This window comes from Perca flavescens, chromosome 8 (genome assembly GCF_004354835.1).
Source record: "Perca flavescens isolate YP-PL-M2 chromosome 8, PFLA_1.0, whole genome shotgun sequence".
Classification (NCBI taxonomy): domain Eukaryota; kingdom Metazoa; phylum Chordata; class Actinopteri; order Perciformes; family Percidae; genus Perca; species Perca flavescens.
Genome location: NC_041338.1, coordinates 19,331,758 through 19,345,023, shown reverse-complemented (window position 1 = coordinate 19,345,023; position 13,266 = coordinate 19,331,758). Strand labels below are relative to the sequence as shown.

The following is a 13,266-nucleotide window of genomic DNA, read 5'->3' as shown; positions in this document are numbered from 1 at the left end:
ACAAATTACTGCAATGAAATGTTTATATTTCTATATTTATTTGCTCTATTTTAATTTGAGGTAGTTTTATAAGAAATAAATTGTTATAAATCTTGCATCGATTACTGTGTGCATATTTATAAGTGCTTAAGATTTCAGCATACTTCATGACATTACCAATATCTGATGATGTAAAGGTGTATTTCTCTCTTTTAACCAAAGGAGGGCGGTACTAAAACAAACATCAGTCAGCCACCTGTACTCGTGAAGACGTTACAGTCAAACACTTCAGGCTATTCATAGTCTCGTGTTTTAGCATAATGTCGTCATGGAAGGAAACAGACTTTTCCCAGAAGTATTAACAATGAGCACACTAATGTGTAGTTTATGCAGTTTAAATAAAAAAAGAACATATAGGACACACAAAAATAGCATTACAAATATCACATTCACACACACCAAAGCACCACTTTGTCCTTTAAAAGGAACTCTCCAGCCCCTTTCTCTTATTTTGGTAAAGTCTTTGGGACAAGGACATGTCAGTGATGTCATGTTTGAGGAATACATCATATATCCTCACAGAGTTTGTCCTCCTTGGAGACAGAGAAACCAGACCTATTCTTAACTGGGCCTGGCTCTAAAATGTCCTGTGGACTCCGGATATGATACACTGTGATGTCAATGAATACCCAGGCTTTTAATACATATTTATTTTGGGGCAGCAGGAATCACATGCCAAAAAGAGGAGCATATGTTAAGAGAGTTAAGAGAGTGCTCTCTTTCTCTCACACACACACACACACACACAAACACACACACACACACACACACACACACACACAGGGTCAGGTTTGGAGATGCGTGAATCCTCCTCATGCAGAAGCAGGTCAGACGAGGACAGCAGAAAATCCTCACAGAATCAAGTCTGACTAAGTAACCTGACAATGAGTAACTCTTGTAACTGAACCAGCTGTGAGAACAAACCCAATCCTGAGTGTTTTAGCCGGTTGCATGTACTCCAGACCAGAGAGGGTGGAGCAGAGTGTGTTTTGCTCTTGTCAGACAGCGGGCGGGCGAGTTTGCCGGAGCCGAGCAGAGCTGTTCAGATTAAGCCGCCTGATTCCTTTAATGTTTTTTTCATCCAGGAGTTACTTGTTCTGACCTGCACAGTCCCAGACTCCCTGCCAAGGACATCAAGCAAATGCACACATCCACACTCACACACATTCTGACTTCATTCATGATTTATCGGCAATATCTGCGAGACGACAAGGATAATTCAGTCTGTGCCTTTGCAAGACTTGAGAGTAAACAGCTCTCAGTAAAATTTATACCGTAGGACTTGAATGGCTCATCAAGTCTGACAGCAGCTTACCCAGGAAATAAAGTGTAATTGAGTATTTAACATGTTTTATAAATTACCTGGAAAATATGATACAGTAAGACAGGAATGGAATTCCAACATCAACTTTGTCTTTGTTCAGATGAAAGTCTTTATGGCTTGCTTTGTTTACTTAAGTGACTGTAGTCTGGCGAGGTTTGTGCTTATTTCTACCACAGCACTGTGGCGTAGTAGCTGTTTCTTGGGGCTGTGGACTCCACAGAAACATTAAATCCCTGTAGTAGGCATGGGCATTTGCTTTCATTTTAGTGTCCAAGCAATGCCTAATTCAAACAGTCCCTTGCACTCCTGTACAGTATGTCACAAATCATACCTCTCCATCCCTCTGTCCACTGCAGTTCTTTGTAATGCCCTACCAGCGGCCACAGTCTTTTCCTAGGATGTGGAGGATTTTGCGTCCCAGGGTTGACTTCCATGGTTTAACCAGGCTCTTGGTGTTGATCATCAGACGGCCGGTCTTCCAGTCCTCATGACCAGCCACTACATACTCAGATCCTGGAGAAGAGAGCAGAGCATACGCTTTACTACATTTCAACTCTACTAAGAATGTCACTAAAATACACAAAACAGGAGAAAATCACCTTATGTACAAAGCCCACATCATTATATAACTATAATAAACCAGTTAAATACTGTGCTGCTAAGGATGGCTTGGCTGAATGTTGCCAGAAATGATTATTGTAAGAGTGTTAGATGTGAATAGTCTCATAACAGAGAGGTGGCTCTAATCTTTAAGCTGTAAATGTCCAATTTAAATGACTAATGTTAGGACATTGGCACCCATTCAAAGCCTCCATGAGCAGCGACAAAGATCCTCTATTCAGCACAAAACTGGCAGATTGTTCACTTAAGAGTTGACTAATTATTAAGCTTTTACATTGTGAGCAATAAAGTTTTTTATTCTGGAAGTGGCTGCAGCTGACCTGGATTGAGGATAGGACAGGTACAGCCCTGGGTGGTCCAAGACTCTGGGTAAAGGGTGACGCTTCCCCTCTGGATCTTCATCTGAGGCTTCTGGTACAAGACCTTCTTGACTTTAACCTCTACCTCTGCATGGGAGCCTTTATCGTGAGCTGACATTACCTTCACAACCAGCACTGCCAAGGCAACACAGTCATTCAACAAATTAGCAGTCTACCAAATAGAAAATACAATTTCCACTTCTCAGATTTTCTTTTGCAGCATAGACACATTTCAAAGGGGAACTCCAATTTTACACTACCAAATCAGTTTACTTGTCATGAGAAGAACTATGAGCCCCTGAAAACAGTTAATAATAATGTCTTCTGTGGCCCTGGAGTAGTTTTTCAAGTCTAGGGAAATAACCAAACTGATGTCATCAGGATTTTTTTTCCTCAGCCTGGACTTTGGCGACTGCTAATTTTTATATAAATTCTACACTGGGGACATTGCATTTGAAAGATGTGGGCCCTGTGGGTAAGGGAGAGTCTAATGAAAAAATATTATCGAGTTGCAACATGGGAATCGGTGATCCAGGCTGTGGACTAAAAGTCAGATATCTTGGCCTCGGCTGCATTAATTTTGACCTTGAGGTGCAAAGCAAATTTTCTTTAAACAAAGGTACCCTATGGAGTTTGCGACCACTAGTAGATCTGTGGAGCAATGTTTTTGTGAATGGGTCTTGTTTTGTCTGTCCTGGTGCATGTGCAGGAGGATGATTAAATGCCCTGCCAATGGTTTCAAACTATTCCACTGATTTACAAGTGGCGGTTATGTACCATGACACGCAGCAATTGGTTTACACAATATTGAATGAATTCCCTCTGTCAAATAGCACTTACCATAGTCATACTCCGCAGCACAGAAGAGTTTAGGGCTGCCAAGGGTTACTTCTACACACTTGCATTTCACTGGAAAAAAATGAAACATTATTAAAAAGATTCATATAAATCACTTCATCGTGATGTATAGATTTCAAAATCAAAACACCTGCAATTATATCTTTATGTGGGCTGAGTGTGCAGTATATTACGTGTGATATGACCTGTGACTCACCAGAGTGGTGCAGTGCAGAGAAAAGCTCCTCTGCCCTAAAGAGTGCCGTCTCACTATTATTGCTGCTGTGTCCCATGTGGCCGGCGGCTGTATAGAAGACCTCCACATCTGAGCTGTGCCGCAGAGGTAAAACCAGTCAGAGGCAGGGCTCCACTCAGTGTTAATTATCCAGAATGCACTTCACCTCTACAGCGCACATCTCTTAATCCAAGTACAAATACATATGGATAAGGTATTAAGTCTTGGCTCTCACCCAGAAATGCAGTCACCGGTGTAGGGGTCACAGTCCCCTGTGCAGTCACATGGACGGCAGCCGTATTCATGAAGCCCCCAGTATCCCAGCATGCAGCTGTCACAGCTGGGGCCTCCGACACCGGGCTTACAAGTGCACTCCCCACTGCTAGGGTTACAGAGCGTGCTACCTCCTGAGAGTACGGAGCCTACAGGGTGACAGGAACAGGCTGCAGAGGAGAGGGGTGACAGAACAAGAGGACTGCATGTTAACATTTCTGTTTGTAGGTCAAACTACGTGTCTCCTTTTCTGGCACAGACCTAGAAGCACTACAAGTATACATTATAAGCCTGCATGTATGCAAAGGACAAACACACTTATAGAAGCACAAACAAACCCATTTAGAGTGTACACAGGGAATTCCTGTGGCAATATAAAAGTTAACTGTATTTTATCATCGTCCTGTAGCAAGCAACAAGCGGGGAGTATTTACTCAACATGCTTTGAGCAACTGCAGCAACAACAAACAGTTAGTCACACCCTCTCTACGCTGTGAGACCTGCCGCCTGATGGTCCTTTGTGATGACAGATTGATTTTTGTTACATACTTGCTTCGTCTGTTTCCAAAAATGGCATGTTTGTTCTTAAAAAAAGGCTTCAGCATGCCTGGCAGAAGGGAAAGGGCAAGAATGAGAAAAATGTGCTTGCATGGTCCATGGGAAATTCCTTCATTGTTTGCAATTACAGTCACATTCCAAAACAGCGCAGTCGTCTCCGTCATTCCTGCTAAGGAGCAGACTAGAGTCATCTTACTATCTCATCACTGGGAATGCAGTGACTCAGAGAGGTGCTGGGGGAAAATGCCCTTATCAAAGAGATCAATCTGCTTTAATCTCAAAAGGGTCAAAAGAAAAATCTAATCTCCATTACTGCCCTCAAAATATCAAAGGCTACCCCTCTTAATTGGAATTCTCTCCTGGCATCCATCCAAACAGAGTTATGGTTTGAGAAAAAAAACTTTAAGAGCCTTACCTTTGCAGGAGTCAGGGGCCGTTTTTGGTTGGCTGGGGTCTCTAAAGAAGCCTTTCTTACAGTTCTGGCAGTGACGGCCCTCTGTGTTGTGGCGGCAGTTGTCACACACCCCACCACTCTGCCGTCCTGTTGCCAGCCACCATTCACGACTAAAGTGACAGCTCTTGGCATGACCATTACACTTGCACTCTAGGTTTAGATGGACACGTACAATCAAACACAACGAGACGTTTTTCTTTGCTCGGCTGAACTCTCAAAGCCCTAGTGATAGCAGTGATAAGTCTAACAGTAGCTGACATGAAAAAGAAGAACTGCTCTGTTATTCATCATGCGTGAGTGTCTAAAAGGTTACATGTGATTTATGAGACTAAATTCATTTTCAAGATACGTCTACATGCTGTGTGTCCTACTCTGCATTTGACTCCCTTGCCCCATCACTCACTCTGGCACTCATGCGGTGTTCCTATGATGCCATTGGCAGCCTGCCAGGGTTGGTCATTGTAGAGAGGTGCACAGCGCTCGCAGTGGTCACCTGCTGTGTTGTGTCTGCAGACGCACTTGCCATGGACCTGCCAGGCAAACACCACAGACAGAAACTTGTAAATGTGATTGTAACTGTAGGAATCTTTTAATTGTTGACTGTATGTTTTTTACAAGTGCTTCAGGAACATAGCTTAGAGGAAAGTGAGCAAGTAGTACTGCAGCATACTGTATTATATTGTATAGTGTACTACCACTCTGTTGGATTAATGTGTATTTGAAGAGTTTTCATTGTATTCTTCTTAAACTGTTAATTGTTTTAAGATGTGTATTACCCTGGGCAGGTTAAATGGTTAACCACACCTGTCATCATAGATCTTGTCATCAGCCTATTGATGTATATATGTGGAGACCATTTTAAAACATTTTGGCCTGACAAAGATCCGAATGATTTCCAGCAGCCTTGCACCTACGGTACATGTGATGTGTGTAATACTTCTTAAATATTGCAACTAGAGATGGTCCGTATCAGTATCGGCTCCGATACTACCTAAAACGCTGGTATCGGTATCGGGAAGTACTGGAGTTTATGCACCGATCCAATACCACGTAATAAAGCCCTAAAGAAAATCTACGTTAAAGTAGTTTATTTAGGTTCTTTTTCCGTTATAACTGACTGTCAAACTGGATAATAAAATAAAGTTCTGTGGCATTCATTGTTTGTGTTTGTTCATGTTTCACAAAGAGTTTAACATGAGCCGACCGACAACAAAGATAGAAATCATATCACATCCATAGAGGGATAGTAGTATACAGTTGTTAAAAGATAATAAAATATATGACACACTGGTATCGGATCGGTACTCGATATCGGCTGATATGCCAGTTCAGGTATCGGAATCGGTATCAGGAAGCAAAAAATGGTATCGGGCCATCTCTAATGGCAACATATCAACATGTACAACCACAGTGGTTACACACAGTGCAGCTTACTACTGTCTGTGTAACATTTTGGAATTAAACTAGTGCTTCTATTCTCCATTTACAGTAAAGAGAATAACACGACAGAGACTATGGGTTGTTAAAGCATTAGGCTGGAAACCATAATTAAAGTTTCCACATCCTTAAATCCCTGTAATGGTAGGTAAAGCTGTGGCCTAATATCCAGTCTTCACTCCAGCGGCACATACCAACGCACAGCTGAGTAACAAGGGAGTGGTGGGAACTAAACCAAACCAAACCCTTTACTCCCAATTTCACCACATAAAGAAATAAAAACTGAGACAAAATGAAGCCATCAGCATGACACAACATCTTAGTTAATTTTCACAACAAAAGACCAAGAGCAAGAGCATTTCCTTGGTGGAGTATTGTGTACCTGCAAGCTGTATGTTCACAAAATCCATCTTAAAATCGCTCACCATGTTGTCAGTCTTCTGTTGGCTGGATTGGTAGCCCCCGGCTGGTAAACAGTTGTCAGCATGACCATTGCAAAGGCAACTGCCTTTGACAATAAAATCATAGATGGCATAGTGATCTGTGGGGAGGACAGCGGCACCAGGATGTTTGGCCTTGCAGGGACACTGCTGGCGCTGCAGCAGACGGACTCTGAGGTTGGTGATCATGAGCTGGTCCTGGGCAGCTGGTCCATACGGATCCACTGAGTGCCAGGGCGACAAAGCTCGATAGATCACCTGGGCATTCAAGTAGGGGAGAAAATGTCTTAAAATCGGTGTTATTCCATTTGTAAAAGCCTCTCTAACGAGTGAAGAAACTGACCTTAGAGACACTGACAGACCATGACAAAAACATTATGTCACTTTCTCTTTTTTCTTGGTCTGCCAAATAAAAACCAGGCATCAATCTGGTTCATCTTTCACGCTCCTCAAATAGCTGCTCATCTAGGAAAATCAGACTAGCTCCAATATAAACATGGACAAATGGTTCTTGTTCTCCCTCGTTACGTTTAGCTGAATGTTGATCTTTCAGATACAGCCTCTCTGTCTGTATATGAAAATGTGCTCAGGTATAAAAAAAAAAAAAGCCCAACATAGGTCATTACTCTTCATCGTAACATCAGGAATGAAAACTGTCAGAAACACAATATGACATAAGTGGATAAGTTCCAGACCCAAAGCTACAGTATACATTAATATGGACAAATCTTCAATACACACTTATTTTTCCATCTAATTCTCATGTATTCTCATCAGTTCGGTGTGTCAGTATAGGGTTTACATTTTTCATACTTATTTTATACAATTATCATCCATACGTGCATGGTCCGTTTGTATTGTGCACAAGAGAGAATTCATCCTGTGTCATAATGAATATATTTTGCACTATGACATCATGTGGTTAGTGATACAGTACACATGTCAACTATAGGTTTTACTATATGATTATGGCACTTGACAAATTAGCTAATTCTGATTTGCAATAAGAAAAACTTCACTTGTAATGACCGTATTTATACTTTAGCTCATTACTGCAAGCAGAGATTTTAAACTAATTATATGATGTCTGAATTGTTACTTTATTACGGAAACTCTACGTTCACACAACATTTTGGGGACGTCTTTGCATGTTGAGCAACAGAGACATTAATTATAAAGGGCGAGGGGCTTACACAAGAGCGATGACATACTGTAGCAAGACACATTCTTGTTGCAAATACACTGCAATTATGAGATCAGTCAAAGCCATATATTTATTCAGACGTTCAACCAGAACCTCCCAACGTGGTCGGAGGCTCTTTGGAGCAAAACAAATCTACTATCCAGTGAGAGTCTTTCTTCTAAACCTCTGTGTGAATTAACTCATGAATTAACCAAAGCTGGTTTTCTGGCTCAGACCTCTCTGTGATGACACAGCAGCTCCCAAAAATGCTTTGGGAGAACATCATAGGTAAAAGTGATATTGATATTCTAGCCGTGCAAGCAGTTTGCGGCTTAGAAGGCTGGCCTAACAAAAAAGGTCTCCCGCAGCCCTTCAGAGGAGGTCAGTTTACAAAGCAACTGTTTGTTCAGTGTGTTGTGTGATATCAGCTTATAGTGCATCCTGGTGCCAATAGATGGACAACAAGATCAGAGCAGATGGTGAGTGTTATTGCTGTGAAGTGCTGGGGGAATGTCTGGCAGCGAGATTTAATGTTGTCACTCTCAGATCTCAGAAATAAAAATCACAATCCAATATTGAAACCTTTTCTCTGAGCAGCATCCTCCTCCCACCTCAAAGATTACTGATCATTGGCCCATGACCTACATGTATTTATACAAAAGTTTAATTCAGTGAAGATTAGGGCTAAGTGGTATCTTATTGTCTGCAAACTTTCTGTGGAATCATATTGTGACAATAAGATCATGTGTTAGCCTATCAGTTATCTAAAATCCTGTTGTTTAAATGAAGGATTTAGCGAATTTTAATTAGAAACTACTAAATGACTACTAATAGCTGTCAGTGTTCTTGTTTATGACATTGATGCTTTGATGTTCCTACACTGTCAAAAGCACTGAAACAGGCAAAACATTTTTTTATAGAAAATCCATAATTGATAATGCTCACATCATAGTATGTTTCCTGTAAGGTGATATATCCTTTCACGCAGTAAAACATGTTTTTCGTTATTAGCTACCTGCTGTTAATTTTAGAGGTAGACCGATTAATCGGTTTTGCCGATTAATCGGCACCGATAGTTGATTGGTGGAACTATCGTTATCGGCAAAAATCCATACCGATAGTTTTTCCTGGTTGCGACCGTTGCTGGAGCGGCTGAGAAGCGTGCGCTGTCATTCATTACACAGTACACAGAGCTGAGAAGGCTCTGCTGGCATCATGCATTACAATAGCGGCCTCTAGAGGCGAAATAAAAACTATCACTGATGCCTAGTGTTTATTTTCGACACGTGTTACTGTGCGCTGCACGAGAGCACATGCTTTTTTTTTTTTTTTTTTGTTTCAGTTTGAATGAATGTCTTTTATTGACATCAATATTTATATATTCATTTCATTTAGCATGTTTTCATGGTTCAATACAGTTCTTTTATTTTTATAATAAAGTTCAGCACTGTTTTACTTGGAGTGCCATGTTTATTTTTATCCAGTATCAATTCTAAATACTATCGGTCGATTAATCGTTTATCGGCAAATACGGCCCAAACTAGCTGGTAAAATCCACTATCGGTCGACCTCTAGTTAATTTATCTGCAGAAGTAGAATGCATTTTTATTTTGGCCCCCACACCCCTCTCATGCCACACTCTAAACCACTTTCCAGCCCATGTAAATGTTCCTAGACCAGCCACTGTACTCACCTCTCCTCTGGTGCAAGGGGAAGCTCCTGAATACTTGGAGGTGCAAGTTGCGCCACTCTCCCCGATTGGCGACCCCTCTGACAGGCCAAACGCCTCCTCACAGTCCCTGGCAAAATACCTGCTGGCCCTCCATGTGTGCCCGTGGTCTTGCGAACGCTCCAGCACCATTGCAGCGGGGCGGGGTGAGCGGAACACCAGGATGAGATGGGTGAGGAGGAACTCCGTCTCCAGGTCGAGCTGGAGCGTCTCCTCCTTCACCCCCTCTGCCGACTGCCACCAAGAGTCAGGGTAGCGGAAAGTAGAGTCGCTCATGGCAGAGGGGGGGTGCGCTTGGCTGGGGATAGCGGAGTTGCACTTGCTGCATTTTGCGGCCGAGCAGGACTCCCTGCTACGGGGGGAAGCGCTCTCTTTGTAGACACAGTAGGGCTCCGAGGAGTTGGAGCCGCAGACCGACTGCGTCCTCAGCACTCTGCCCTGGGCCAAGTTGCCCATCAGCGGGTTGCAGGCTCGGCCGGAGCAGCGGCTCTCCACAGCAGCTGGACCTTTGGATTTAGACGTTTCTGGTAGGAAAAAAAGGTGCGTTAACTTTAGTTTAATTTGAGAGAAGGTGAGAGAAGAACGGCAGGTTGTACGTCGGGCATGGCAGGGCATTAGGCTACTAAGAAGGTTGCGAGTTCGGTTCCCGCTTCCGTAACACCCTTTCTTAGAATGTGTGCATGCTGTGAGGCACGTGGACACAACGTTTCCCAGGAGTGCAGTGCTCGTTGTAATAATTTACATCTTCATGAAGTGGGTGCGTAAAAGTCTTTGACACACAAGTTCAAACTCACCGGCTGACAGAGGAGAGGATGCGCACACCGGGATAATGACAAGTAAAGTCCACAGTCTCATCCTGGAGGAGTTGTTGTACTTCTATACATAAAGTCACCTGTCGTATATTCCGCAAGAGCAAGAACGCGCCCTCGACAGTTTGATCCAAGGATATCCAGCTGTTAAAAATTCTACATGTTCCTTTCCGATATAAAATAACTACTTACAAACAGTTACAGGTATTAAGAAACTCAACAGACTTGAACGTGAGCTTATTCCTGTCTGTCATGGTGGACAAATGTGGTATCTGAGCGCTCTGCAGTGATTATCCTTAAATATTTCCAGCCCACTTCAACTTGCTGTGGAGAGTTCATTGACATTTGGGAATATGAAGCGGTAAGCTCCGCCCTCCCCTTTATGTCTTCTCCTAGACCCCGCCCACGCTGGTTTCTAAAATCAGACTTTTCAAAGGGAGCAATATCAAAACCATCTCTGGAAGACTTGTTGGCATATAAAGGGGATGTTTTGATGATGATTGTGATTGTGATTGTGACAGTCTGTCATCATGCTTATATATTTTCACCATTAATAAACAATCATCTATACATACAGGACCATTTTTATCAGCCTCAAACTATACATGTATATTTTACCCTCAAGCCGCATTTACTTTTTTATCTCTGCCTCCCTCAATAAGCACCCATAGTTAAAGCAGTTGGTTGTCATCATATTTAGAGTAGAAAAGCACTGGTCTAAAACAGTAAGTGAGACATTTAGATTGCCTCCACAACCCACTCAGACACTTGAGCTCTGACAGACAAGTATGCCATTGTGTTGCATTCCTGCCACATATCACCACTTATTTCTAACTGCCACTCATTAACTACACTTTACCTACCCTGTCAGACAGACAACAACCCTGGACCTGAGGGGTCGCACAACCCTTGACCCCAATAACCATCCAGTTGCACACCATTTTATTTTTACTTTAACAGTAAAATCACCTCATTGAGTCAAAAGAGACATTTTAGAAGAAAAAAATGTCATATAATATTACAGGGCGCTTTGCCAGTGGCTAACACAATATATAATTATCAATTGATATTATGTAAAAGCTTTAAAGTGTGGAGTAGACAACCAAAGACAGGACAGACTGATGAATGAAGATGAAAAGGGAACAGTGTCATTGAGAATCTGCATCATACCTGTGAATACACAGGTCAAGAGTGAATATGGCCTGTCATATGAATCATCCTGTCATATGGGTGTGTATGTTAAAGGAGAAGAAGGGGGGTAATGAGCAAAGTCTTTTCCTTAAGGCATCCCGGATCAGGACATTCTTTGAATACTGCTACTCTCATCACAGGGACAGCCTTTTCAGAACAGGGTTCATGTCTGCGTTTTTAGATTTGCATGGGTTATTTTGGTTGTCTCCAGATGATTCGCCGGGGGAAGGGATGATGCACCTTGAGCTGTTCTCTTTGTACATCACTTCACTTGCATGTTTTTACGATCTTTACATCCCAGTAGTCACCGTGAAAAATGCTGCAGAAGAAGGATGTCTAATCTTGGACAGTCTGTGATGTATTCCCCCGGCAGGATGAAAGCAACAAAATTCCTTTACTCTCTTTAACTTCAGCTGTCTGGTGTTTTCTCTGTTACACAACTTACATTCTACTGAGTCAAATCATTAAATGAATAGGTTGACATTTTGGAAAATACAATTATTCGCTTCTTTGCTTTAGAGGTTAAGAGGTGCTTTAGAGGTGCTTTTACTTTTGGACAGAGCCAGGCTAGCTATTTCCAGTCTTTGTGCTAAGCTAAGCTACCCATCTGGTGGCTGTAGCTTCACATTTACAGTCATAACATTAGAGTGGTATAAATCTTCTCATATAACTCTCAGCAAGAAAGCGAAACACAAAATGTCCCAAAAATGCCCTATAATGTCCAACTATTCCTTTAGGAATAAAACACTGTTCTCTTATTCCATTAAAAAGATCAAACCAGGTGCAGTTGTATGATTAATGAACAACAGTGTATCTATGTGGGAATACTGCAGATAAGTGCATTCATGAATAATGTCGAGCATTACAGTACAGTCAGAGGGGCTATAGTTCAATGAAATACTGGGATGAAATAATCCTCTCATGTTAAATCACCTCCCTGTCTGCTACAATCTCGTGCTGGACATTCGCAGCCAGTGGTGCTGCTGTGGCCTCGTCAACTAATGGCCCAATAAGATGAGAGACGCGGGGCCATTCCACTGCCGCTGGCCTGCTTTATTTCCAGACTGTAAAAGGATATGGTTCCCTCCGCCCCTCCTCATGCTGCCATGTCACCTAGTACCTTCAGCTCACTGATCCATCTCAACCCTCGCAAGTAATCTGTCTACTCTCCTGTAAAAGCCAGACAAAAAGCCAGACATGCTCCAGGCATAGCTGCCTTGCCCACAGGCCAGGCATTAAGATCTCCAAACACCTTCTGCTTCTTTGCTTCCATTTTTATGACGTTTATCACTGCTATCTGTCTGCTTGTTCCTAGACATAACATTCCCCTCACCCACATTTTATCAGTTGGTTCAATCTGAAATGACACAAAAAAGAAACAGGCTCTGCGTTATGTAAATGTTAGTGCTAAAATTCAACTCTTCCAATGATGTAACTCATTTGGCATTACCACCGATAGTTATTCATATTATACTATGACAGTAGTAAGACTCTTGATACTACTTAGGACAGCAAAGGCCTCCACTACCCCTCCACACACATTCCCCTCAACCCTTTCCATCCAGACACTTCTGGAAGTTTATACTCTATATTTTACATCACCTTTTGACATGCTCTCTTTTTGCACAGGAAAGACTCAATTGATGACTGAGCACAAGCCTGGTTTTAATAGTGGACACAGAAACAGGGGAACTGGGGGAGTTTCACCTTCATAAAAGCCAGGCAGGCGGATATGTGACAGTTTAATTTTTTTTGTTATGGGAGGGGATTGGAAAGC

The 13,266-nt window shown here is 42.3% G+C and overlaps 1 protein-coding gene across 2 annotated transcripts; it reads right to left on the bottom strand.

Annotated features, from left to right (window-relative positions):
* Window positions 1–55: 55 nt before the first annotated feature.
* On the bottom strand, window positions 56–10,630 carry LOC114559673 (netrin-4). Of its 2 annotated transcripts, XM_028584475.1 has the most exons (10): window positions 10,284–10,630; window positions 9,454–10,013; window positions 6,563–6,835; window positions 5,104–5,230; window positions 4,662–4,850; window positions 3,651–3,858; window positions 3,398–3,510; window positions 3,184–3,252; window positions 2,305–2,478; window positions 56–1,876 (listed from the first exon to the last, which is right to left on the bottom strand). In XM_028584475.1, exons 1-10 carry the CDS (start codon window positions 10,342–10,344, stop codon window positions 1,734–1,736), a joined length of 1,917 nt encoding a protein of 638 aa, XP_028440276.1. In that variant the 5' UTR covers window positions 10,345–10,630; the 3' UTR covers window positions 56–1,733. The 2 variants fall into 2 exon arrangements, with proteins under 2 accessions (XP_028440276.1, XP_028440277.1); XM_028584476.1 differs by lacking the exon at window positions 4,662–4,850.
* Between the last annotated feature and the right edge of the window lie 2,636 nt (window positions 10,631–13,266).